Below are 23,184 nucleotides of genomic sequence, written 5' to 3'. Positions count from 1 at the left end.
GCAGTGGTTAAACTACAGTACTGCAGTGAAGACTCTGCTCACAATCTGAGTTTATTCATGGGCTCAGGTAGCTGGCTCAAGGTGACTCAATCTGACATCCTTCCAAGGTTGGCAAACTGAGTGCCCAGTTTGCTGGGAGATCAATATGTAGCATGCATAATTAAATTGTAATTCTGAGAGACCTTTAAGCAGGGTGATATATAAGCAGCACGCTTTAACTGTGGGAAGGGTGTGTTGTTCTCCTTGTCCCCATGGAATAGCAACCGGTCAAGCTCAAGCACACTGGGAAATGCAAGGATGTTGCCCAACACATTTTGGTGCCAGAGGTGAACCAGAAGATTGTGCATTTCACCCACCAAAGTCAAGGTGTGTTAGGTTTTCTGCTGGTTATGATGGCTAAGGCTGCTGGGCCAAGAACTATCAACAGTTGGCCTAAACATTTGTACAGATTTTCACAAAGTTATCCTGGAGTATAAACACAACATCCATGTTGAGGGCTACACACCATGGTCAGAGAATGACAGTGGAGACATGACTGGATTCTGGTACAGTAATCGGAACCCTTATGTGCATGCATGACATGACCTTAGGTCACCAAATGCACTTCAGTACAGAATTGTCCTTTATCTACATCGACTGCTCTGTCTGTATTCCCAAAGAACTAAAACTATCAAGTGTGTTTGCAATTTATCCTGCCTCCCTTATTCCTACATCCTGCAGTGTTACAGGACAAACCCCTGAGGAGCTGTGAGCAGTTATCCCTGGCGGAAACTGCTATGGCTGGGCTCTGCTTCCTCTGCTCAGCCCAGACCTGGACACCGCGACTAAAGCAATGGGTACGTCGCCAGAAGAGGACGATTCTTCCAGTCCCAAAGGTAAACAGAAGGGCCCGTTGTCTCGGTTTGTGAAGTATCTTTTCTCTCCACCTTTTCTCTTTCCTCCAGTGGAAGACAGAAATCCTTCCCCTTCCCTGGGAAAAACCGTAAAAGAACACAACCTTACCCACTACAGTTTTTGCTGAGATTTCAGGAAATGTTCTGAAAATTGCATTCTTGGGAGAAATAGTGGGGTGGGGGACTGTCCCTCTTCAGAGACAGACTTGCATCTAGTAAGAATTGTCATATTTTGATTGTGTCGTATTTTGAAAGAGTTGTCATATTTTGCATCTAGTAAGAATTGTCATATTTTGAAGCTTGTCCCGCACTGACTTGGGGAGACCAGTGGGAAATGTATAATTGTTATATTTCATATGATTGTATCTAGTGACTCCCAGCATTGCCCGTGGAGGATTTGGAGAATTGTACTAGAAAAAGTATTTTTTTCCCCCAAATGCTAGGAAAAACAAAGACTAATAGGAAGTGAGGGTGCATGGAGAGATCTGTAGGAGGACAGGTCACAGACTCTGTCATACTTTTGGGTAAGCTCTCAGGTTCCCTGAGAATCACTGGCTGGAATTTTGTTTCAGTCTCTCAGACACAGTAGGGAAACCCCTGTTTACTGATCCTTCTAGAACTGAAAATTTTCAGACTAAGAGTCCAGCTGGCCTGGCATTATGGTACCACAGTAGTGATGCTGTATATTTTGCAGAAGCACACCAAAAAGGATTCTACAAGCAAAATCAAAAGATGGGATGCCCCAAACAAAAAATTGTAACTATGAAATGAGCTCAGATCACCACCAAATTCAGCACAGATGTAACAGAAAGTTTGCTCTTGCTCTTTGCCAAATTTGGGGGACATTTGGGCAAAGGGTGTTTTTTTTAAAAAAAATAACACAGTTTTACCCCTTGTAAAGTGACCAGAAATCTACAACTAATTGAAAAGCAATTTAATATGTAGATAAGATCATTTGCATACCAGAAAATCTAAATTTTAACCTATTTTTTCCATCCATAGGAATTGGGCCATTCTTAGCTCCAATTCAGACCCTTTAATTACTGTTTTTAAACCCATAAAACCTCTGAAATCGCTCATTTTTTAAATAACTTCTGAGAATTCCAAAGGAACCCATTGCATAGCATGGCATAGCACTCTGGCCAATCAGAATGTGCCCCCGGTCAGCCCACAGAGCAGGTGCCTGCCACTTTTAACCCTGCCGTGGCCTTCAGTGTGAAAGAAAGCATTTAACTCCTTCCTCGTCACACATTCTTAGCTCCTGTCTGTGGAAATATTTTAAAAGTTATTTTAAAAAAATAGATAATAACATACAGCAGCTCATTCATTTCAGCTGTGAAATTATGTGTTTTCCCTTTGTAGCTTTGAATTATCTCAAAACATGTTTTACCCAGTTTATTCGTAAGACTACCCAGTTTATTCATGAGTACGTTTACCCAGTTTACTCATAAGTTTTTGGATCCACATTATTTCATTGAATTTTTAGATGTTACGGTATCTTCCCTACATCAATCATAGATCCTATTTACACCCACAGATTACACCACAGAAATAGGTCCTTCGGTGCATGGCTTTGCACTGGTGCAAAAACATGGAGATGGTGCATGAATCCTCATGGATCCACATGATTTTTCTGCAGGATCATGCCCAAACTACTGTCCAGTCATAGGCCCCATCTCTGTCCACACACTAAAACACAGAAATTGTGGGTCCTTCAGTGCATGGCTTTGCAATCACACAAAAACATGCATCTGAAATACAAATCCTCATGGATCTACATGATTTTTACATAGGATTATGCCGCCCATCTGTGTTCACAGACTAGACCACAGAAATCATGGGTCCCTCAATGCATGGCTTTTCAGTGGTGCCAAAACACCAATCCAAGGCATAGTCAGTGTCAGCAGCAGCAGTGGCGGCAACAGCCACCACCAACATCACCTTAGAACTACAGAGCTGGAAGGGACTTTACAGATCATCAAGTCAAGTCCCAGACAAGGCACAGTGGAGAATTGAACTCCCAGCCTCTAGCTCCACAGCCAGAGACCAAAACCGCTGAGCTATCCAATAGTTCTTGGATTCCACTATACAGTCATACACCACAGGGGTCTCCCAGTGCATTGTTTTGCAGTGGTGCAAAACATGGATCTGATGCATGGATCCCCTTAAATCCACAAGATTTTGATGTAGGATGATCACCAAACCACTGTCCAGCCACAGGCTCCATTTGTGGTCATAGATTAAAACACAGAAATCTTAACTACAGACACATTCTGATTGGTCAGAATGCCATGCTATGAAAAACGTTCAGTCACTTAGAATGTTTATATTTCTATTATATGCGCATGGCACCATAGATTCTGGTTGCTCATTTTTGCTTGAGTGAGAGTTCAGGCTTGACTTGATTGAGCACCCACTTTTCTGCTTTTCTAGGTGTCTTTAGTATCTCTGCCAACACCACATTTCAAATGACTTGATTTTTTTTCTTTCTCTTTCTTCACTATCTTAGTTTCACATAGTATGCATGACTTTGACTTTGTGTTCCAGTGACATTTTTGGCTAACTCCAACCTCTTCTTTAAAAAAAATAATCAAAAAGCAAAGGGACATATTTTGGAAAACGTACAACATATCCTAGAGGTTTTGGTCCAATACAGCTTTTCTTCCTTGGCTTGCCTAGCTCAAAGAAGGGGATATGAAATTGGAACATAGCTTTCCAGTCTGCATTTGGCAGAGCGGGCATGGCAACATTAGTGAACTAAGAGGTTAAGGAGTGTGTATTAGAGATGGGCATGAGCCTCAGTTCGGAGGTTTGTACCACTTCATGGTGCCACATGTTCACTTCTTCCCCCCCCCCCACCAGCTGGATGCCAAGTTCTACATAACAAAGGACAACTTGAATATCGACAACACCAATGGTGTGTGGTCCCCACCTATTTTCACCTTAAAAGCTACAAGGGTTCAAATATGCCATTTACTGGTAAATGTAATTTTGCCTTCAGGCCTCATTTAAAGCAGAGTTAGCCTTTTTTTTTTAGCAACTGGAAGTGGCCAACCTGTCACTTCCTATTTCTGACTAGCCAGGGTGTATGTGTTGCATTTAAATAGCAAATGATTCTCTCAAGATTTCTGGGAGACATGAAAAACTAAAAGGCCATGGTGCAGCCCACTAAACACTGGAGGAGGGTAGGTGAGAAACAAAGGTTCCCAGCCTCTCAGAGATTGACTGTTCTGGTATAAAACACATTCAAAGAATCAGAAATTTTCTGTTTCTCAAGGACACCCATAAGCAGATACCATTCATCTTTCTTTGGATGAACCATCCACTACGTCTTCTCAGTGATGATGTGACTTGAAGCATCCTTAGAAGTGCGTATGTCAAGAACTTATGAAGTATTTCATGGCCATGTCACTGGCACAAAGATCAATGGTATACTTATTAGTTTGTTCAGGAGTGGGAGGCTTTTGCCCCCCCCCCATGTGTACTGGAGTTATAAAACCTGTAATTCCTACCACTGGCTATGCTGGGTGAGGATTTTTGGATATTTGACTCAATTGATATGGTGTTCATGCAAGAATAATGTTGTTTTTCACAATTAATTTTTAAATTGATGAAACAGGAAACACATAATGTCTGTAAGGTTGTTTTTATTAGCAGAATTTCAACAGTCTAAGAGAGTGCTGTAGATTAGATGTGGGATATTTGTCTTCATGTCTCCTGGGAGAAACAAAGATGAATCTCGCCAGCACAAGTAGTTGGCGCGATTAATGCTGCCCCCAGAACCCACTGGTCCACTTACTGCTTGCTGTGCAGTGTACATGGCTGGTGTCATCAAGAGCACCCCAATTGTGGCAGTCGTCCATCTGGTGCTGCCCTGTCTCCCTGCTTGGCTGGCTACTCTGGCGAGGGGGTGGGATGATGAGTCTCCCTGCTCAGCTGCTGAGTGGCCAGCCAAGCAGGGAGGCAGGGCAGTGCCAGTTGCACTGTTGATGATGCCAGCCGTACATGCCACTCAGCAAGTGGACCGTCGGGTTCTGGTGGCAGGCATTAATCAGGCCAGCCACCTGTGCTGGTGAGATTCATCTTCATCCCCCTGGGAGACGAAGACGAACCTCCCATGTCTACTGTAGATTCTGTGGCAAAATTGGCAGGGGCTGGTAGGCCTCACAGTGGGGCCTGAGAGAAGGGCCTCCCGGAAGCAGCTGGACTTGGGGGTTATTAGCACACTGGTGGCACTAGACCACAACATTCTGGACAGCTTTTTTCAGGTCTTTCATGTGAAATAGTATGGGGAATCGTGGAATCCTGAGACACTCCACAGGCTAATGATCAAGGTGTTGAACAGGAGTACCCCAGAAGTTGACTCCTTTTTTCATCAGTTAACCATTTTTATCCAAACACAAAGCAATGGCCAGGGCTATTTTTCAACAAGTGTGACTGATAGTGAGCAGAAGAGGGTATCCTGTGTAGACCGTCTGGATGGCTGCCACTGGTGTTGTCAACATTCAGGCTGCCCTTTGCTATGTAAAGCTTGGCCTCCTTTTTCCTGCTGGCAACGTGAGCACGATATTTTGCAGCCACACTGGGCCATTTCCTAGCTTTTTGAATTGTTGGTACAGAAGCACAATGTCCCACATTCATAAACTGGAGGTTTCATGAAGAACTGAATTTCTGAAAGGGTTCTTTGAAATACGTAAATTGTCTTAATCTATTCACCCTAACGTATCTGGCGATTTATTGCTATATAAGACAATATAACAAGACTGGCTAGGAGAATTTTGCTGAACGATGGCTGATCTGTGAGATGGCTCACTCCTGGTCTTGCCTGTCATCACCTAGAGTCATGCAATTAGCTGCATTTACTGTGTGGAACATGGGGATTAGAAGTGTTTCTGCCTGAAGCAGAACAGTGAATGTCATAAATGTGCATGGCATTCAAAGCCAGTCATGTTATTTTGACCCATGAGGTAGAAAATACAAGCTCCTCTCCCCATCCTTGACAGTAAATTCACAACTGTATACTGCCTTGTCAGTTTCACTGTTTACTGTGTCCATCTGATACTGCCAAATGGTAAGGCCAGCCCTGCTAAAGAACCTGTTATTACAGGCTCATACAGTACCACATCTTCACACATCTGGCTGTAGTGGAATGGTAACGTATGTTTTGTACATTTAGTGAGGGCTACAATTTCCCACTCCTCACAGAATTAGTCTTAAACAGTAAACCCACATTTCACTATTTTGTATCTTCCACTCATCCACATTCACCCCGACTTCCTGTTTGAAAGAGAATACCCATTTTTTAACCTCTAACTGCCCTGCATCACCCACAAAAAATTCCTTTTTTGCTTTTGCCTTCCACGATGGCCCATTATGTCTTCAAGCACTAAAACGTGTCACGCATACAGTACAGCAGAATGCCGGTTTGCTACAGTTCATATCTCTTGAACAGGCCCGGGCGGACACATCCTGTTTCCTTCCTGCATACCAGGGAAGCAGCTGGGACGGAAGAGGCATTCCTGTCTGATGAAAGGCACAATCTTTAGATATGTTTTTTCTGTCTTAGATGCGGAATGGCCAGAAGTGGAGAAAGCTGAAAAATTAGCAAGAGGAGCTGCCTTAAAGTGGGCATCTGGGGTGTTTTGCTGCCCAGAAAAACTGGAGGGTCTTGGTCAGTACCGTATCCGGGAGAAACAGCGCAACAGTTTCATCCAGTCCCGCATAAAGGTGGGTGGTCTGGTCATGGCAGAAAAACCTCTCCCAAGAGGTCTTGGGTTGGTTGGTAATGTTTAAAAAGAATACTTCTCCCTTCATTCTTGTTCCGGTGCCCCAGTCTTCAAACTCATTTTTTACATAAGGTCAGATTTCCTTATATCATCCCTTCAATAAAAAGTCCCAGCATGATTTACAATAAAAGAAAATACAAAAGCAATAAAAGTAGAACAAAAACACTTCAGTAAATTTGTGACCAAATAGTCAGAAAAGCACAGGGATGGAAGGCAGCAATGAAAAGCCTAATTTTAAACAAATAATAAGCAAGACTAAACGTATCTCAGAGTAGCTTAAGAAAACAGACAGGTCCTTGTCTGATGCCGAAAAGAAAATGCCCAGACAAGAACTGAAGCACCGTCCGAAAAAGGCTGTCCTCTGGTAGCCATTCAGCTTGCTTTAGACAGTGAGGAAAACTGCAGAAGTTCCCCATCAGAAGATTATAATGCACAAGGAGACGCCACCTGGTCCTCGGATATTGCTGGATTGCAACTCCCACCTGTCATATAGCCAGTGTAATCAATTTAGATCAATCATGGGAGTTGTAAACCAACAACATTTAGACTGCTACATACAGTATTTCCCATCAGCAGCATTCCATTACCTGAAATATAAGGTCAGCATTTGAGATTGAGGGTGGTGCCTTGGCGACGTCACATACATGAGGCGATACAAAGGTTGGGAAATGGTTCGGAATGACTTGTGGCTCATCTGAACTACAGAAATGGGTGCAAGTGTGTTCTGGGTAAAAGGGCCCAGAATTTAAGTAAAATTTGCACAATGAGGCAACACAGCACCCAGGAAAGTTGCTCTGTTGTCGACAGGTCTGTCCTATTAAACAACCACACTCTGATTTAATAGAAATAAGTGTGACTAACACCACCTCCAAAATGTCAAAACAAAAATAATTGCTATAGAAGCTGGTGAGACATGATGGCGAAGGCTGGAATCCCACGCACGGTCACGCCTTGTATGGGAGTTCAGCCTTTGTGGACCTAGTGGGACATCTATAGGCTTACACAGTATGAACTGTACTCGGGGGAAATCCCTCATTCAAATATTAGCTGTTTATGAAGCTTTCTAAATGCAGAATATTCTTAGGAGAGTTTGCCTGTAGGTTAAGAGCAGTCTGTGCATGTAGATAAAATAACTATCACTCCCCCTCCCCTTGCTTGCTCATGTTGAAGGAAGCCCTTCCTCCCATCTTTAACAACATCTGCTTGCATCTCCCATCTGCTTGAACACTGCTAGATGAAAGCTGTGTGTCTAAAGCCATTACTAATCTAAGGATATCTCTGTGTAACTGCAGCAGGCTTAGGTAAAGGTAAAGGTTCCCCTTGACATTTAGTCCAGTCGTGTCCAACTCTAGGGCACGGTGCTCATCCCCATTTCCAAGCCATAGAGCCAGTGTTGTTCTGAAGACTGTTTCCGTGGTCACGTGGCCAGTGCAACTAGACACAGAATGCCATGACCTTCCCACCAAGGTGGTGCCTATTTATCTACTTGCATTTTTACATGCTTTCGAACTGCTAGGTTGGCAGGAGCTGGGACAAGCGTTGTGTGGATTCGATCTTACGACTGCTGGTCTTTGACCTTGCAGCACAGAGGCTTCTGCGGTTTACCTCGTAGCACCACCACATCCCTGTAAGCAGCAGGTTTACAGCTAGATATATATCTACTGGCTAATGCAGGTATGGGGGAGAAAGAGAATTTTTAAAAATGTGGGGGGGAGGCAAGATGTACTTTTAAGCAGCCATGTGTTTTAAAACAATGAGCAGCACAATTAATTAAGCTAATTTATGCCTTGTTCAAAGCGGTTTACCCCCAGGTAAACCCCACTGAACATAAGATTGCAGCAATCCTAGTGATGTTCACCTAGAAGTAGGTAATTTTAATTCTGACAGGACTCATTGCCTATCCCTCCTTACCATCTCCTTATCCTCACGATTTCAGTTGTTCAGTTACATAGCAAAGGAAAAGGAGGAGTAAGATGCCAGCAGAAATGCCATAAAAACCAGTCACTAAGCACTGCTTCCCAACCTTGGGTCCCAAGATGTTCTTGGACAAAAATTCCTGGAAGCCTTCACCACTAGCTGTGCCGGACAGGATTTCTGGAAGTTGTAATCCAAGAAGAACAGGAGACCCAGAGTTAAGAACTTCTGCACAAAGCAGTGCTTTAAAATCTAACTTTTGAGTCATGATACCAAACAGATGCCAAACTTGCATTAACTCTTCCAGTTTTCTTTTACCCAAAACAGTTAGCTCTTAGAGGATCCATTGTTTTATATCTAAAAAGTGGTGGTGAGTCTATGCCCTAACTAACCCCCTGACATTAATTAGAAGAATGCCAAGGTGGCTGTAGGACAAGATCAATGCTGCAAGTGGTAGACCACTTACATTTTATTTATTTATTTATTTATTTATTTATTTATTTTATTTATATCCTGCCTATCTGGTCAACTAAGGACCACTATAGGTGGCAGCAACTTCTGTCACTTTCCAAATCGTTTGGATTGAATCTCTTGTCATCCTGGTCATACTGTTCAGAGATTCAGCCTTGCACAAGTTGAAGAAAAGGCTTTCTAGGCTCACCATGTGACCTCCTGGATGTGCACCACCCTTCAGCACACAGACAAACTGTGACACTTGCTGCCACAAAATATACATTCAATCTTCCATGCTGCCTCGGATGCATCCATTACCTCTTTGCCACTGCGCCACTTTCTTCTCTCTCTCTCCCTAGTCAACTCTCCAGTCCTATTTGGAAGGGATGAGCACGGGTCTGGAGTTGCTACATACAGCCAAGGCAGATGTCCAGCAGGTGCGGGAAGAGCTGGGAAGTGTACAACAGGACTTGGCGTCCAGAGCTGGCTTCTTTCACAATCTGCAGCAGTTGCAGAAGGTGGCAGAGAAACATGCGCAGCTGAGCTCAGTTGTCCAGACACTGCCTCAGCTTTTCTCAGGTAAGAGCCTCCTTGGGTCTCTTGAACTCCCTCCCAGGGAAGGCTAGGCTAGCTGCACCTCTGTTGTCTTTTCATCAGCAGGCAGAGACATTTTTTTTTTTGCAAGCAAGCCTTGGTTGCTTAATTTGGGCTGCTTTTGATAGCGTTCTTGACTGGCTAATGTCACTTGTGTGTGGTTGCTGAACACTTTTTAAAATCTGCTATACCTTATAATTCCGTTTCTGTTTTTATTGGAAATTTAGGGTGCAGTTAGATGGAAAAATAGCTTGCAGTTTGGACCATTTGTGACAAGGTACAGTGTGAGCTATTTTCTAGCCATGACACCATATGTAGAGGAAATGGCAGGCTAGGCTGATCCGGCTCCATGCCCGAGCTTGAACCCTTTTTGGTCTAGCAGTGGGGAAACTCTTTTTTGTAGCTTGGCTGGAGCAATTTTTGTACAGACAGAAGGGTCACTTTAAGGAAAATTACTCGGTGAAGTGACCCTTTCCAGTACCCTTACTTTCATCAACTATTTTGAGTGATACTTTAGGCAGGGAAAAACCCCTCAGGAGTTAAGTGTAATAAATAGATAACGCAGAGTTCATGAATGATGCCTTGCAGTTCCAAGAATGAATTCAGAAGCATATTCACTGTCACTTTTATCGCAGACATCCATATGCACCAAAGCTTTAGCGCAGACATTCTCAGGCTTGCATATTTTATGTCGCATCCCTAGTCTCTTTATTGAAAAAAATCTGGCTCCACCATGATAGAAAAAAAAAGTTTACTTTCCCCTTTAAAAAGACATGTGTTTATAGGCATCCTGTTGTTCTATTTATCAAATATTTACAGGCCTTCTGTTGTTACATTTGCCATTTATGGTAAGTTGGCAGGTAGAAGGAACAGGGGATAAGTTTTAAAAAGACAGCCACTTCACGATACTAGGAAATTAAACAGAGAAGAGGAAGTAAAATATGTGTTTTTAAAACCGTATTATGGCAGCACTGGTGCACTGCAGCATGTAGAAACAAACAAAAATATATTTAAAACATACTCCCAGAAGTGGCAGGATACAAGAGGAGGCAAGGAAGGGGATTTTGTTGTTACTGTTTCCAACAGGCGGGAGGACCAAAAACAGCCACTTGAGGAGAGTGTGGCATTTTGATGCAAGGATTACATCAAATGGCATAACGGACCTCTGCTTGACCTTTAGCAATTAAGCAGACCACTCCAAATGCACCCTTATAGGAAAGCCCTAGTCCAGTTCTTTTCCTTCTTTCATCTAAGTCATGCTTTTGAAATCCTAAACCACCTTTTCTTTCTCCCCTTTCCTCTCCCTATACAGTACATCGACTCCTTTCTGAGGCCTTTGATCTCCTGCAAGGTCACCACCTCCTGGAAGCCCATGCTGGACTCATGGCCCTCGAAAGCTTACGGGATGAAATCCTGTCCCAGTTACATAATCACAAGCTACTTAACTCATTAGACCTGGCTAGTATAGAAACCTACTTTGGGGACCTCCTGGCCCTAAATGAATCCCTGGCCAAACACTTATGGCATGTTGTAGCACATGGCACAAGGGTGGTGTCTGAGGACCCAACTCTTTTTGTATCGGCTCTACGAATTATTGAGCGGGAAGAGGGCATCGATGCGGTCTTGCTACAAAGAGCCCATCCTCCGGGCTTTCTTCCACCTGGGCGCCCCAAATGCTGGCGACAGAGGTTCTTTGAGGTGATCCAGAGCACCATTGTAGCTTCTCATTTTGAGCCCATTCCAAGCAATGTCCAAAACCAGCAATTCTCTAGACATTTAGCCTCCTTGCAGAGCAGCATCCTGGCAGAGCTATGCATTGTGAAAGATCTCATGGTCCAGTGCTGCCCTCCTCACTATGATATCCTCACAGCTTTTGCTTCCATGTATCACCAAGGCCTTGCCAGTCACCTGCGTCATATCCTTACCTGGGATCTGGATAAGCAAGAGATCTTCGCTCTTCTCCACTGGGCCATCCATGTCTATCCTAGGTCAGTGCCATTGCTGACAGTTGTTATAGAATAGATCATAAGGCAGGGGTAATAGGGATTATTAGCTTTGAGGGGTGGAAAGGAAAGGCTGTCATTTTTCTAGCAGCCGTATTACTAGCCTAAAAGCTTTACTCCACCAATGTGTAGAGATGTGGTGTGGAAAATTTTCTGCTCATGTGTATGGTCAGATCTGATACTGTGTCTCTGGAAGTCATCTTAGCAGGGCATTTTTGACACACACACAGGCTCACTGGCCTGGCAGTTGAATCTCACTTGAATACTGCTGACAAGACAACTATCTCTTGTCCTCCGGAGGGTGGCAAACTATTTTGAGGAAAGAGCAGGACATGCTAAGGTTGGGGACCACAGTGTTGTCCACTAACACAGTGGTCCCCAACCTTTTTCCCTCTACAGACAGGTTTAGTATGCAGGGGGAGGGTGTGTGTGCATGGGAGGGGTCGCGTCTGGACCGGTCTGCTGACCGGGGGTTGGGGATCCCTGCTCTAACACCTTGCCATTTCTATACATATTTCCACCTAAAGCAACAGTCTCACACTGACAGCAGAATTAGATTGGCATCTTCACCTGACTGATTTGAGCATGAAGGATAGTGACTGAGCTTGGTCCTCTGTCTGGTATTCAATGTCCATTATATGTGGATATAAGAAATGCTTCTAATACTTTTTGTGGTTCCGCAGCTCAGAAATGATGGCACATCCAAGCCTTCTTCCTGAAGTGGACGTCTCAGTTTTGGGTCCTCTGCTTCCTTTGGAGACAGTCGAGTATCTAGAAGAGATCTACCTTCGTAAAGTAGAGGTGAGTGGGAGAGCCAGGGTCATGATTCTACGTATCAGCAAGCTTTAGTTGATGCCAAACACAAGTGACACAGTCTTGGGACTCTCTGGAATGAGAAAGTAACTTGTAATTTTTTTTCTTTAAAAAAGGTGATTGATGGGGCAAGTGCTAAGTGTTTCCTCCCCACCAGCTACTTCTCTGTTCAAAATGGATCTTGTTAAGTGCTTCCAAATTGTTTTCAACTCACAGCAAGTTGGCCATCCTATGAACTAGTGATCTCTAAAAGGTCCTGTCATCAATGGCTCTGCTCAGCTTTCCTAAACTCCAGGCTAAGGCTTCCTTTATGGAGTCAATCAGTCCAATACTTGATATTTTGCTTTTCCTGCTGTCTGCAGCTTTCCTAGCATTATTGTCTTTTCCATTGGCTCTTGTATTTTCATCATGTGCCCAAAGTATGATAGACTCGGTTTAATTATTTTTGGTTCAAGGGAGAGTTCAGGCTTGATTTTATCTAGAGCACACTTTGTTGTTTATCTGGTGGTCCACCGTACCTGCAAAATTTTCCTCCGATACTACACCTCAAGTGAATCAATCTTTTTCCTGTCAGCATTCACATTCAAAAATAGTAATTGGCAATATCATGGTGCTTTACTTCAAAAAAAAAAAATCAGACATCAGAACAATGTTATGTGAATTTTTGTGTAAGGTGCACTGCCTTTCGTATAGCAGGGGTGGGCAACTCGTAGCCCTCAAGAAAGGGTTTAAATTAAAGCTCACCTCAATCCCAGCCAGCATAGCCAGGTATTAGGGGTTGTAGTCCAGCAAGATCTGGGAGGCCACAGGTTTGCTTATTCCTGCTGTAGAGCTTTCATTGTCTTTTCACAGCAAGAGAGGGAAAGGAACGGAGACAGATTATGTCAGGTTTGCAACACCGCCAGGAGTAACAAGGGAAATACATGCTCTATGTACGGCAGCTATTTGTGTAATGTTACTCATCCACTGGGCATATGAATTTGAGTACAGATGGAGTAATGATTAATAGCTTATATTCAGTGGGGTGTCCCTAGATTTCCCTAAAGAGGAGCAGTTACTGTGTATCGTCCTGTTTTGTCCTAGGCCAGCATAACTGAATGGATGCAGAAGATGCTGGAGATGGAGTTTAAAGATTGGTTCAGTGAAAAAGAACCAGAATCAAATTATCAAGGCTGTTTCCAGACCAGTCTACCTATCATGGTTATGAAGGTCAGAAGTCATCAAGTTAGAAAGGGGGCTAACTAATTTCCACATGAGATTATCTCTTTTTAAAAGCAGAAGCAAATCCATGACTCTCGCCTTCATCTACTTGCTCTCTCTGTTTTCTGTGCTTACCTCAGATGTTGGATGAAAACATCCGGGTAGTATCTCTCATCTCTGATTCTCTCCAGCAGAAGGTTCGCAACATGGCTCTGGGTAGGTTGGAGGCCTTTGTCAGCAGGTCAGTTCTCCCTCTGCACTCCTAACTCGTGTGTGTGTGTGTGTTGTGTGTGCGTGTGTGTGTGTGTGTGGTGTACGGTAGAATAAGAAGCTGTTTTCCAAATAATTTAAAAAAAATTATAGTTAATTTTTGCCCAGTAACTAAGATATTCAGGAAAACAGCTTAGTTGTGGTACTCTGCTGCTTCAGGAACTCAATGAGGAAAAACTTCACTCTTTTTGTGGCATAATTTGAACTTTTTAATTACTTTTACAGTTACAGGAAAGTATGATCTTTGTAAAAGGTGGAAGAGGAGCACCATATGGTTCAAGGACTATTTGTTCCATGCCTCTGCTGCTAAATTAAAAGCATCTAGAATAGATGTTTGCTTTTAAAACAAATAAATTAAAGGCATTTTGCTGACTTAGTTACTTCTGAGAAACAGAAAAGCAAAATGTTACTATTCAAAACTGTATCTGTAACTTAACTGTTTTTAAAAATAGTTTTCTGAGCATGGGGCAGGACAGGACTGCACTTCATAACAGTAAGGCAGGGAAAAAACCTTTCAGCTAGGCCCTAGAAAACAGTACTGTTACTAGCTGGCAATATTTAACTCGCAATTATGGTTTCTATTAAAGGAATCCTGACTTTGTTTTTCCCTTCTTTCATCCGTCTGACATCCCTGTAAAAGTTTGATTGTCCTAATCCACCCCGTCTGTTGCAACATTTCTCAGCTAGAAAAGGCCATTATCTCTTGATAGACTTGGAACAGGCAGAGGTTGGGAAAATGACATTATTGGACTACAGTTCCCAGAATCCCCAGGGAGCAACGCCACTGATCTGTTGGCCAGAGGATTCGTGTAGTTGTAGTACAAAAAAGTAAAATTTCCAGGCTTTGCCTTGGAATACGGTGGTAATGCAGTCGTATATGATTACTTTACGAGATATATCATTCTGCAGTGGTTCCATTTGCTTTTTATTCCAATTTTACTACTGTAAGATCAAGATGCCCTGACACCTGCTCTGCTTCTCTGCAGTCTTTATGAAGAGCTGGTGGAATTTGGCAAGGAGCATCAAAGAGAGAAGGCAGCATCCAAGCACTACACATCTTATGTGCTGGCCACCCTCAACAACTGCCTGGCCCTCAGGTATTCCCCTAAGATTGGCACCTCTGTAGGCCAGTCTTGCCACCGCTGTCATCTTGCACCCAAGCTGTTTTTTTTCTAGCTGCGTGCCACGAGGCTACTATTTCATGGTTGTATTTCTCTCCATGGGCAGTACTTCCATCTCGGTGCTGTATACCAATGGGACGTCATCTCTGGAGCCTACAGAGGTGCCACCATCATTGAATGTCACCCTTGAGAAAGCCCAGAAGAAAGCAGTCAGGCTTTTACTGGAGGAGGTACTGACAGAGCTGCAGGTACGTCTTAACTGCCAGAAACCTGGCCCAGTCTATAGAAAACAGAACACAGATTACTGTCTCTGTGGTGGAAAGCAGTGGTTCTTAACCTTTGTTACTCAGATGCTTTTGAACTGCAACTCCCAGAAACCCCAGTCAGCACAGCTGGTGGTGAAGGCTTCTGGGAGTTGCAGTCCAAAACTCCTGAGTAACCCAAGGTTAAGAACCAATGGTGTAAAGTACCCTTTTACAGTCATATTGGAGAACCATTTTCAACCAGTGGGCCAAAGTGGCCCAGCCTGAGAGGACACGGGGGGCATCACATGCCAAAAGGGGGCATGAGCACTCCCCGAAATTGAGGCGCTGCTGGCATGCACCCTCCTACATTCTTTCTACATACAGATCCACATTCATAGACAGACACGTTCACACATCATACAGACGCAGGTATCATGCATGCCTGAGCAGGAACACGTTACAACCCTCAAGATCTCTCAGCACGTACAGCCATATGGTCCAATAAAGTACCTTTTCCAAATTCTGGTTCATGCATCCATACGCACACACAGGCACACACAGGCACACACACACACACGCACACACACATCATTCATTCTCCGTCATTCAGACAAACACATGCAGCCTGTGTCTCAGTTCCACCTCCTCCACTCATCCATGTGTAACTGCTATGGAAATCCCGATGAAGTGGTGTTTAATCCACGAAAGCTTGTTTATTGTGTGATGATTTTTAGTGGCCTATTTTTGCATTTGGGTACGATGGAAGAGGCATTTTTCTTTTCCATGGAACGAGAGGTCCTCTTTCTTTGCAGTCAGCTGACAACTGGAGAGAAGCCTTTGGCCCTTCCTCTATGTTGGGACCTGGGAAAGGACTGGGATCTAGCAAATCAGAGGGGAACCCATAATTTTGAAATTCCCCAAGTTTGTTTTATGGAGCTGTTATTTCAACAATCCAAACAGGGTTAGTCCTTGAAAATGCACATAGACATGTTTGAATGTCTATTTTTATTTTAGAACAGGTAGCATGTTAGTCTGTACTAGCATATCAGACCAAAACCAAAAGAAAAATAAAAAAATAAAGAAGACAAAAATGTTGTGGCACCTTACAGACTAACTGCTATATTTCAGTGGGAGCTCTCGTGGAGAAGTCCGCTTCCTCAGACCGCAACTTGTTCATAAGAGCTCACATGAAAAACAAAATTTACTTATTTATTTATTTTGTTTTTGTTGTGTTGTGTTGTGTGTATGTTTGTGAGCCCCACCTTTTAACTTGTTTGGTCACCCCATACATTCAAGTGAAGACTATGGCTATTCTTTTCTCCTTCCACAAAAACATTACACCAAGCCTCCCAGAGACTTTTGGGTAGTGTGGGCGGCATATAAGATAAATAAATAAATAAATAAATAAATAAATAAATAAATAAATAAATAAATAAATAAATAAATAAATAAATAAATAAATAAATAAATAAATAAATAAATAAATAAATAAATAAATAAATAAATAAATATTCTGACACTTATGCACTTGTTTTTGAAGACTTTTTAAAAGTTACATATTCGCATATTGCTTTCCCTCTGTCTCTTTCTGGGTTTAATACTAATATGTTATGCCTATAACTAAACTATGTGCCCTCTTACCTGAGTTTTCTCTATGTATTTGTGATGGTTTCGTAAGCCTTTTTTCTTAACTCTGGAGGGAAGCAGGAGGACATGCGAAATATGTATTATCTTTTTCTGCCCCAGCCTCTGTTCACACAGCTACCCTCCCCTCAGTGGTTGACTGATGAATCCCAGCTGATGAGCGACATATCTAAGGTGATGGACAAGCATACAAAGCACTTCTGCAGAACTCAGAGATCCATCAGTGTGGTAAGATCCTCCCACAGCCAAGGATGATGGTTTAAGGGTGTATGGGTTAAGCAGGGAGACCCCATGGGCTGCAGCCAACCTGCGCTATGCCAGTTTCTACTTTTGTTGCTGGGACATTCTGAAAATTGTGGTGCAGCCCACCAGAAGGGCGGAGTTCAAAAAGCACACGTTCAGTTTCACCAGTGCACATATGGGCCTGCAGACGCATACATGCTGCATTTCTGTCCCTTGTCTCGGTGCTGCTGAGTACATATAACCTTTGGAATAACCAGAATGACCAACCCACCTTTTGCTCCCTTGGTGTTCAGCACCTTCTGTCAGAGACTGAGCACCTGGTCGTGAACCAGTACATCAGAGCCCTCCTGCAGAAACGGATGGTGTGCCGTAACGCTGAAGAGAGGAACCAGATGGCTCGGCGGATGTTGCAGGATGCCTCTCAACTCAAGGAGTTCTTCAGCATCCTGGTGAGAGGATGGGAAAGGTGGAAGGACAGTTATGCCAGTTTTTAAAACATGTTAAAGGCAAAGAAAGGGTCAGTGTGTGCCAATGATAGTTAGGGAAACACAGATCGACTCTCCTGACCAGGTAGCAAGCTTCTCCAGTTGAACACAACTTAGCTAAATTGTATGTTTTTTTAAAAAAGGTACAGTTGTGGTTTAGGGAAATGGTATGGCAACTTCATATATCATCCTATCCGTAGCTGCTAGTTGCTGCTATCTATGATTCTAGGGCCTTCAGATTAAGTTTGAAGACAGGATGTATCTATATATTGCGCTGATTGAATTTCCTTGTCCTCCCTTTCCTCTTTCAGGGTCTAGAGGAGAACAAGCAGACCCTCAAAGTAATTGTTGATCTGCAGGAGCTCATAAATCTTGAGGATTTATCCATGCTCAGCCTAGAAGTGCTGGGATTTGTGGCAAAATACCCTGATATCAGGTAAGATGGCCCAAATGCTGCTGAAACTATCATTTTCCCTCTTGCACCATGACTTTCCATGCTATCATGTCATATCACTCAGAACCTAGAATCATAGAATCAGAATTGTTGTAGGGTTGGAAGGGACCTTGGAGGTCTTCTAGTCTAACCTTCTGCCCAAGGCAGGAGACCTCGTACCATCTTGGACAGATGGCTGTGCAATCTTTTCTTGAAAATCTCCAGCAATGGGGCACCCACAACATCGGGGTGAAAGCTGTTGGTTCTCACCGTCAAGAAATTCCTCCTTCTTTCCAGGTTGGATCTCCCTCTGATGAGTTTCCACCCATTGGTTCTGGTTCTCCCTCAGGCGCAATGGAGAATAAATTGATGCCCTCTTCCCTGTGGCAACCCTTCAGATATTGGAAGACTGCTATCATGTCTCCCTTCAGTCTTCTCTTCATTAAGCTAAACATACCTAGTTCTTTTAGTCATTCTTCATAGCATTTAGCCTCCAGTCCCCTTATCATCTTTGTTGCCCTTCTCGGCACCCCTTCCAGGGCCTCAGCATCTTTTTTGTTTTGGGGTGACCAGAACTGGACACAATACTCCCAAGTGCAGCCTCACCAGCTTCAGGTGGAGCATTGATGCCTTCTCTCTTAGTGCCAGGGGGTGGCACTTGAGTACTGGTCTTACAAGGATTTCTGTCCATATTTATCCTTGAAGCCCAGGTCTCTTTTCTTTTTAAAAAATCAGCCTCTCTTCAATAAATTGTTTAAAAGTATTTAAAAAGGCTTGATGACACCCTTAAAATGATCTTTGCTGGGCGCTTGCTTGTTTGCTTTCTTGCTATGGTAGATCAGCATTGAAAGCCCCACCCAGTCCTTGGTAGTTTTGAGAGAGGGGCGAAGAGAACTGGATCTTCCTTCTGACCACGTGGCTTTGTTTCGGTTTGTGGAGGAAGGAAAGTATGCAGGGCTTAGCAGCCGAAGCGAAGCAACCTGTTAAGGAGCACTCCCGAGGGATACCTCTTTTCAACAAAGCGAGGCAGTGGAACCTTGGAGCTCCTAAGCTATTTTGTTTACTTTCCACATAATTCTCCAAATACTGCTTTGTTTCCCTTCCAACTGGAAGCTGTTCATCTCAAGGGCTGCCGATCTGGTGTATACAACTTTGTATGACTTTTCCTCCTGGGCCTGCATTACGGGCTATTTACACATAGTTGTAATGTGGAACTTGTCCCAAACTGAAAAAAAACACGCACCAAACCTATATTGAAATATAGCTGTTAGTCTTCTTTATTATTTATTTTTCTTTCGGCTTTGCCTGATATACTGATACTAGAGGTGCTCAGAAAATGGCAGCAATTTTATTGGCTATAGTAGCAGCATCCCTGGCATGGGTCTGGGATCCGTGACTTGGCCCACAAGCCATCCCAACTGAGGGGGCTCTCCTTCTGTTCAGATGGCATATTCCACACAGCACTGGCCCTAAATACCAGAGGGGGGGCATTTCTGTGGTCACTACCAGGAGGCCTCATGGGGCTCCCAAGAGCAACAATTCTCTTCCCTTGATTGCTTGTGTGCATGTTTGTGACTGTCTTTTGACACCATCTAGTGCCTGCCAACTTTACAAGGAATCATGTCCTTGGATGGGATCTGCGGTGGCTGCATCATCCTGAAAACTAGAGTCACCTTGTACCAATAGACGGATAAGCAAAGTGTGACCTGAAAATCTTTTTGGACAGCAATTCCTAGTACTCGTTCATATTATCTCTGCTGGCTAAAGTTAATGGAAGTTGCAATCCAACAGCATTTCCCAGGCCCACTATAAAAGTGTAACTATACATGACATTAATAATGCATTAATTTGTTGTTTTACTAAATTGTTGGGGGCACAGTAGAGGGCCTTCTCTGTTGCTGCTTCTAGATTTTGGAACTTCATCCAACAGGAGGCCAGACTGGCCCCATTTTGCTGTCCTTCTACAAGCGGACAAAGATCTTTCTCTTCAAGCAAGCTTTCCATGAGTGACTGGATGCCTGAGTGGGATTTTTAAATGGCTGGCTGTGCCGTACTGCTTTGAATGTTTAAGTATTGCTTTTGTTTACCATTTCTCATGAATCCCAAACCGGAATTAAGATTGCCAGAAGAAGTATCAACAATCTCAGATATGCAGATGATACCACTCTGATGGCAGAAAGTGAGGAGGAATTAAAGAACCTCTTAATGAGAGTGAAAGAGGAGAGCGCAAAAAATGGTCTGAAGCTCAATATCAAAAAAAACTAAGATCATGGCCACTGGTCCCATCACCTCCTGGCAAATAGAAGGGAAGGATATGGACACAGTGACAGATTTTACCTTCTTGGGCTCCATGATCACTGCAGATGGTGGCAGCAGCCCCGAAATTAAAAGATGCCTGCTTCTTGGGAGGAAAGTGATGACAAACGTAGACAGCATCTTAAAAAGCAGAGACATCACCTTGCCGACAAACGTTCGCATAGTCAAAACTATGGTTTTTCCAGTAGTGATGTATGGAAGTGAGAGCTGGATCATAAAGAAGGCTGACCGCCGAAGAACTGATGCTTTTGAATTGTGGTGCTGGACGAGACTCTTGAGAGTCCCCGGAATGCAAGGAGAACAAATCTATCCATTCTGAAGGAAATTAACCCTGAGTGCTCACTGGAAGGACAGATCCTGAAGCTGAGGCTCCAATACTTTGGCCATCTCATGAGAAGAGAAGACTCCCTGGAAAAGACCCTGATGTTGGGAAAATGTGAAGGCAAAAGGAGAAGGGGATGACAGAGGATGAGATGGTTGGACTGTGTCATCGAAGCAACCAACATGAATCTGACCCAACTCCGGGAGGCAGTGGAAGACAAGAGGGCCTGGCATGCTCTGGTCCATGGGGTCACGAAGAGTCGGACAAGACTAAACGACTAAACAACAACAACAAATGAATTGATGACCTGCACGAGGCTCTGCCATCAACAGTATTGCTCAGATTTTGCAAACTGAAGACTATGGCACTGCTCTGTGTATCTTGTAGCACCTGTCGTTTCTTTAGATTAGCCTATTGCATGATGAAGGGTGCTACTCCATTGCCAGTAAGGGTCTGCCTACACAGTGGGAAAAATATGGGTTGAGCAATTGTGATTTAAATCCATGAAAATAGGGTTCCCGAGATGCATTCACAGTAGCCATCCAGATTTGCAGGAGTCAGCATGACCAGACATAGTGCTTTAGCTACACTAAGCTCTAAGAGCAGAAACTGCCGTAAAAGGGCTCTTCCAAGTGCTAATTGGCAATTTCCACCTCTCTGTGTCTCTCTGTCTTTTAATTGGTCTAAGTGCTCTAATGAAAGCCTGTTCCAGCACTGAGATAAAAAATATCTAAAAGGAGAAATGGTTTGGAGACAAGGGGCAGTCAGTTGAGAGGAACTGACATCCCTGTGAGTGCCTCTTTGCTTCAGATCAGGCAGTCACATAAACAGAAAGCCGACAAAAGTGATGTCAAACTAATCACAACAAATGTAAACCATTCCTGGCATCTGAAAATCCCTGCTCAAAAAAGACACTTCCACAATGATCTTCTGCGCATTCAGCTTTACGTCATGTAGTTGCTGGCCTTTAATTCCAATTAATCAGTGTCCAATTTGACATAAATTGCAGAGTAAAAGTCCAATGTAGTTGCTCCCTATGTTTTTGTACGTGTAATAGGGGTGGGTGGGGAAAAATCATGCCTTTTGTCTCAGGCAGCAACAAAGAGACCACAATAGAGGTGACCTATTTCTTCTCTGTTCTGTCTTCAGTGATGATCACATTTCCATACTCCTGGACTTGCGTGGTGACATCTCTAAAGAAATCCACAATAATGTCCTGGAGATCATGGCGCAGAATCCTCAAGTCCTGCATGAGAACTATGAACCTTTTTTTAGCAATATCTTAGTCCCTGCTCCAGAGCCACCCTTCTGTCTAGGCAAGACCAAATGTGCCTAATGTTGGTTTGGATGTTGCCGGAAACAGTCAGCTCCATCTGCCTTTCCAGCTGACCTTTTCGTTTCCCAACAACGGCCAATAGCAAGGAGGAGACTGAATGGGGTTTGGTTTGTTGGTTCCAAATTGCAAACAAGATGTTCTCACACAATTAACACTGTCCCATTTGTTCAAAACACAGTGTACCATTTTGTCTGTTTGGCAGGTGAAGTTAACTGAACCTGTTGTGTTGACTGTCATCTACACATTCACAATGTGCTTAATGCAGTGCTAATATTCTCTGTGCGAATGTGCAAGAGTTGTGTAAATCCTAGATATCAAACAAATTTGCTTCTATAGTTGCATCATTCAGTGTTAGTGTCAGTTCAAATGTAGTTTGAAATTATATGTAGAATTCACAACCCACTTGTCAATTCCATATACTATAAATGTGTGCCTATGTTAATGTAGAATGGGATTGTCAAGTAAAGCTGACCTATTTTCCGCTCCAAAAACAAAACATTACACCACTGCTAATGGTTTTTTATATAACTCTTATGCAGGAGAAAATTTGAATTTCTTAAAAACAGAGAGAATGTATGTAATAAATAAATGATAAATAAATAAGTGTCCAGCTCTATTGGCAAGAGTATGTTATGGGCCCACATATAGAGAATGGAAGCAAAAATTTTCATAGTGGGGTTCTAAACTGTAAGAACTAGTGTAAGGCTGATGGTTAACTACCAACCAGTAGCGAACCTCCCTTATTTGGGCAAAGTGTTGGAGCGGGTTGTGGCTGGGCAACTCCAGGTGCTGCTGGATGAAATGGATTTTGTGGATCCATTTCAATCGGGTTTCAGGCCGGATTTTGGTACAGAGACTGCTTTGGTCACCCTGTACGATGACCTTTGCAGGGAGAGAGACAGGGGGAGTGTGACCCTGTTGATACTCCTGGACCTCTCAGCGGCTTTCGACACCATCGACCATGGTGTCCTTCTGGATAGGCTGGCTGGGTTGAGAGTTGGGGGCACTGTTTTACGGTGGTTCTGCTCCTTCCTAGCTGACTGTGTCCAGAGGGTGGTGCTGGGAGACAGTTGCTCTGCCCCATGGCATTTATGTCATGGGGTTCCTCAGGGC

The 23,184-nt window shown here is 43.4% G+C and overlaps 1 protein-coding gene across 1 annotated transcript; it reads left to right on the top strand.

Moving 5' to 3' along the window:
- The first annotated feature begins 294 nt into the window (after positions 1-294).
- EXOC3L1 (exocyst complex component 3 like 1) lies at positions 295-22,687 on the top strand. Its single transcript, XM_020810980.3, has 13 exons — positions 295-875; positions 6,460-6,620; positions 9,406-9,625; positions 10,953-11,628; positions 12,327-12,444; positions 13,540-13,665; positions 13,797-13,897; positions 14,913-15,023; positions 15,154-15,295; positions 17,039-17,164; positions 17,473-17,628; positions 17,976-18,100; positions 21,885-22,687. Exons 1-13 carry the CDS (start codon positions 833-835, stop codon positions 22,069-22,071), a joined length of 2,292 nt encoding a protein of 763 aa, XP_020666639.3. The 5' UTR covers positions 295-832; the 3' UTR covers positions 22,072-22,687.
- The last annotated feature ends 497 nt before the right edge of the window (positions 22,688-23,184 follow it).

The sequence above is a fragment of the Pogona vitticeps genome, chromosome 10, assembly GCF_051106095.1.
Source record: "Pogona vitticeps strain Pit_001003342236 chromosome 10, PviZW2.1, whole genome shotgun sequence".
NCBI lineage: Eukaryota > Metazoa > Chordata > Lepidosauria > Squamata > Agamidae > Pogona > Pogona vitticeps.
This window is presented reverse-complemented; position numbering and strand designations above follow the sequence as displayed.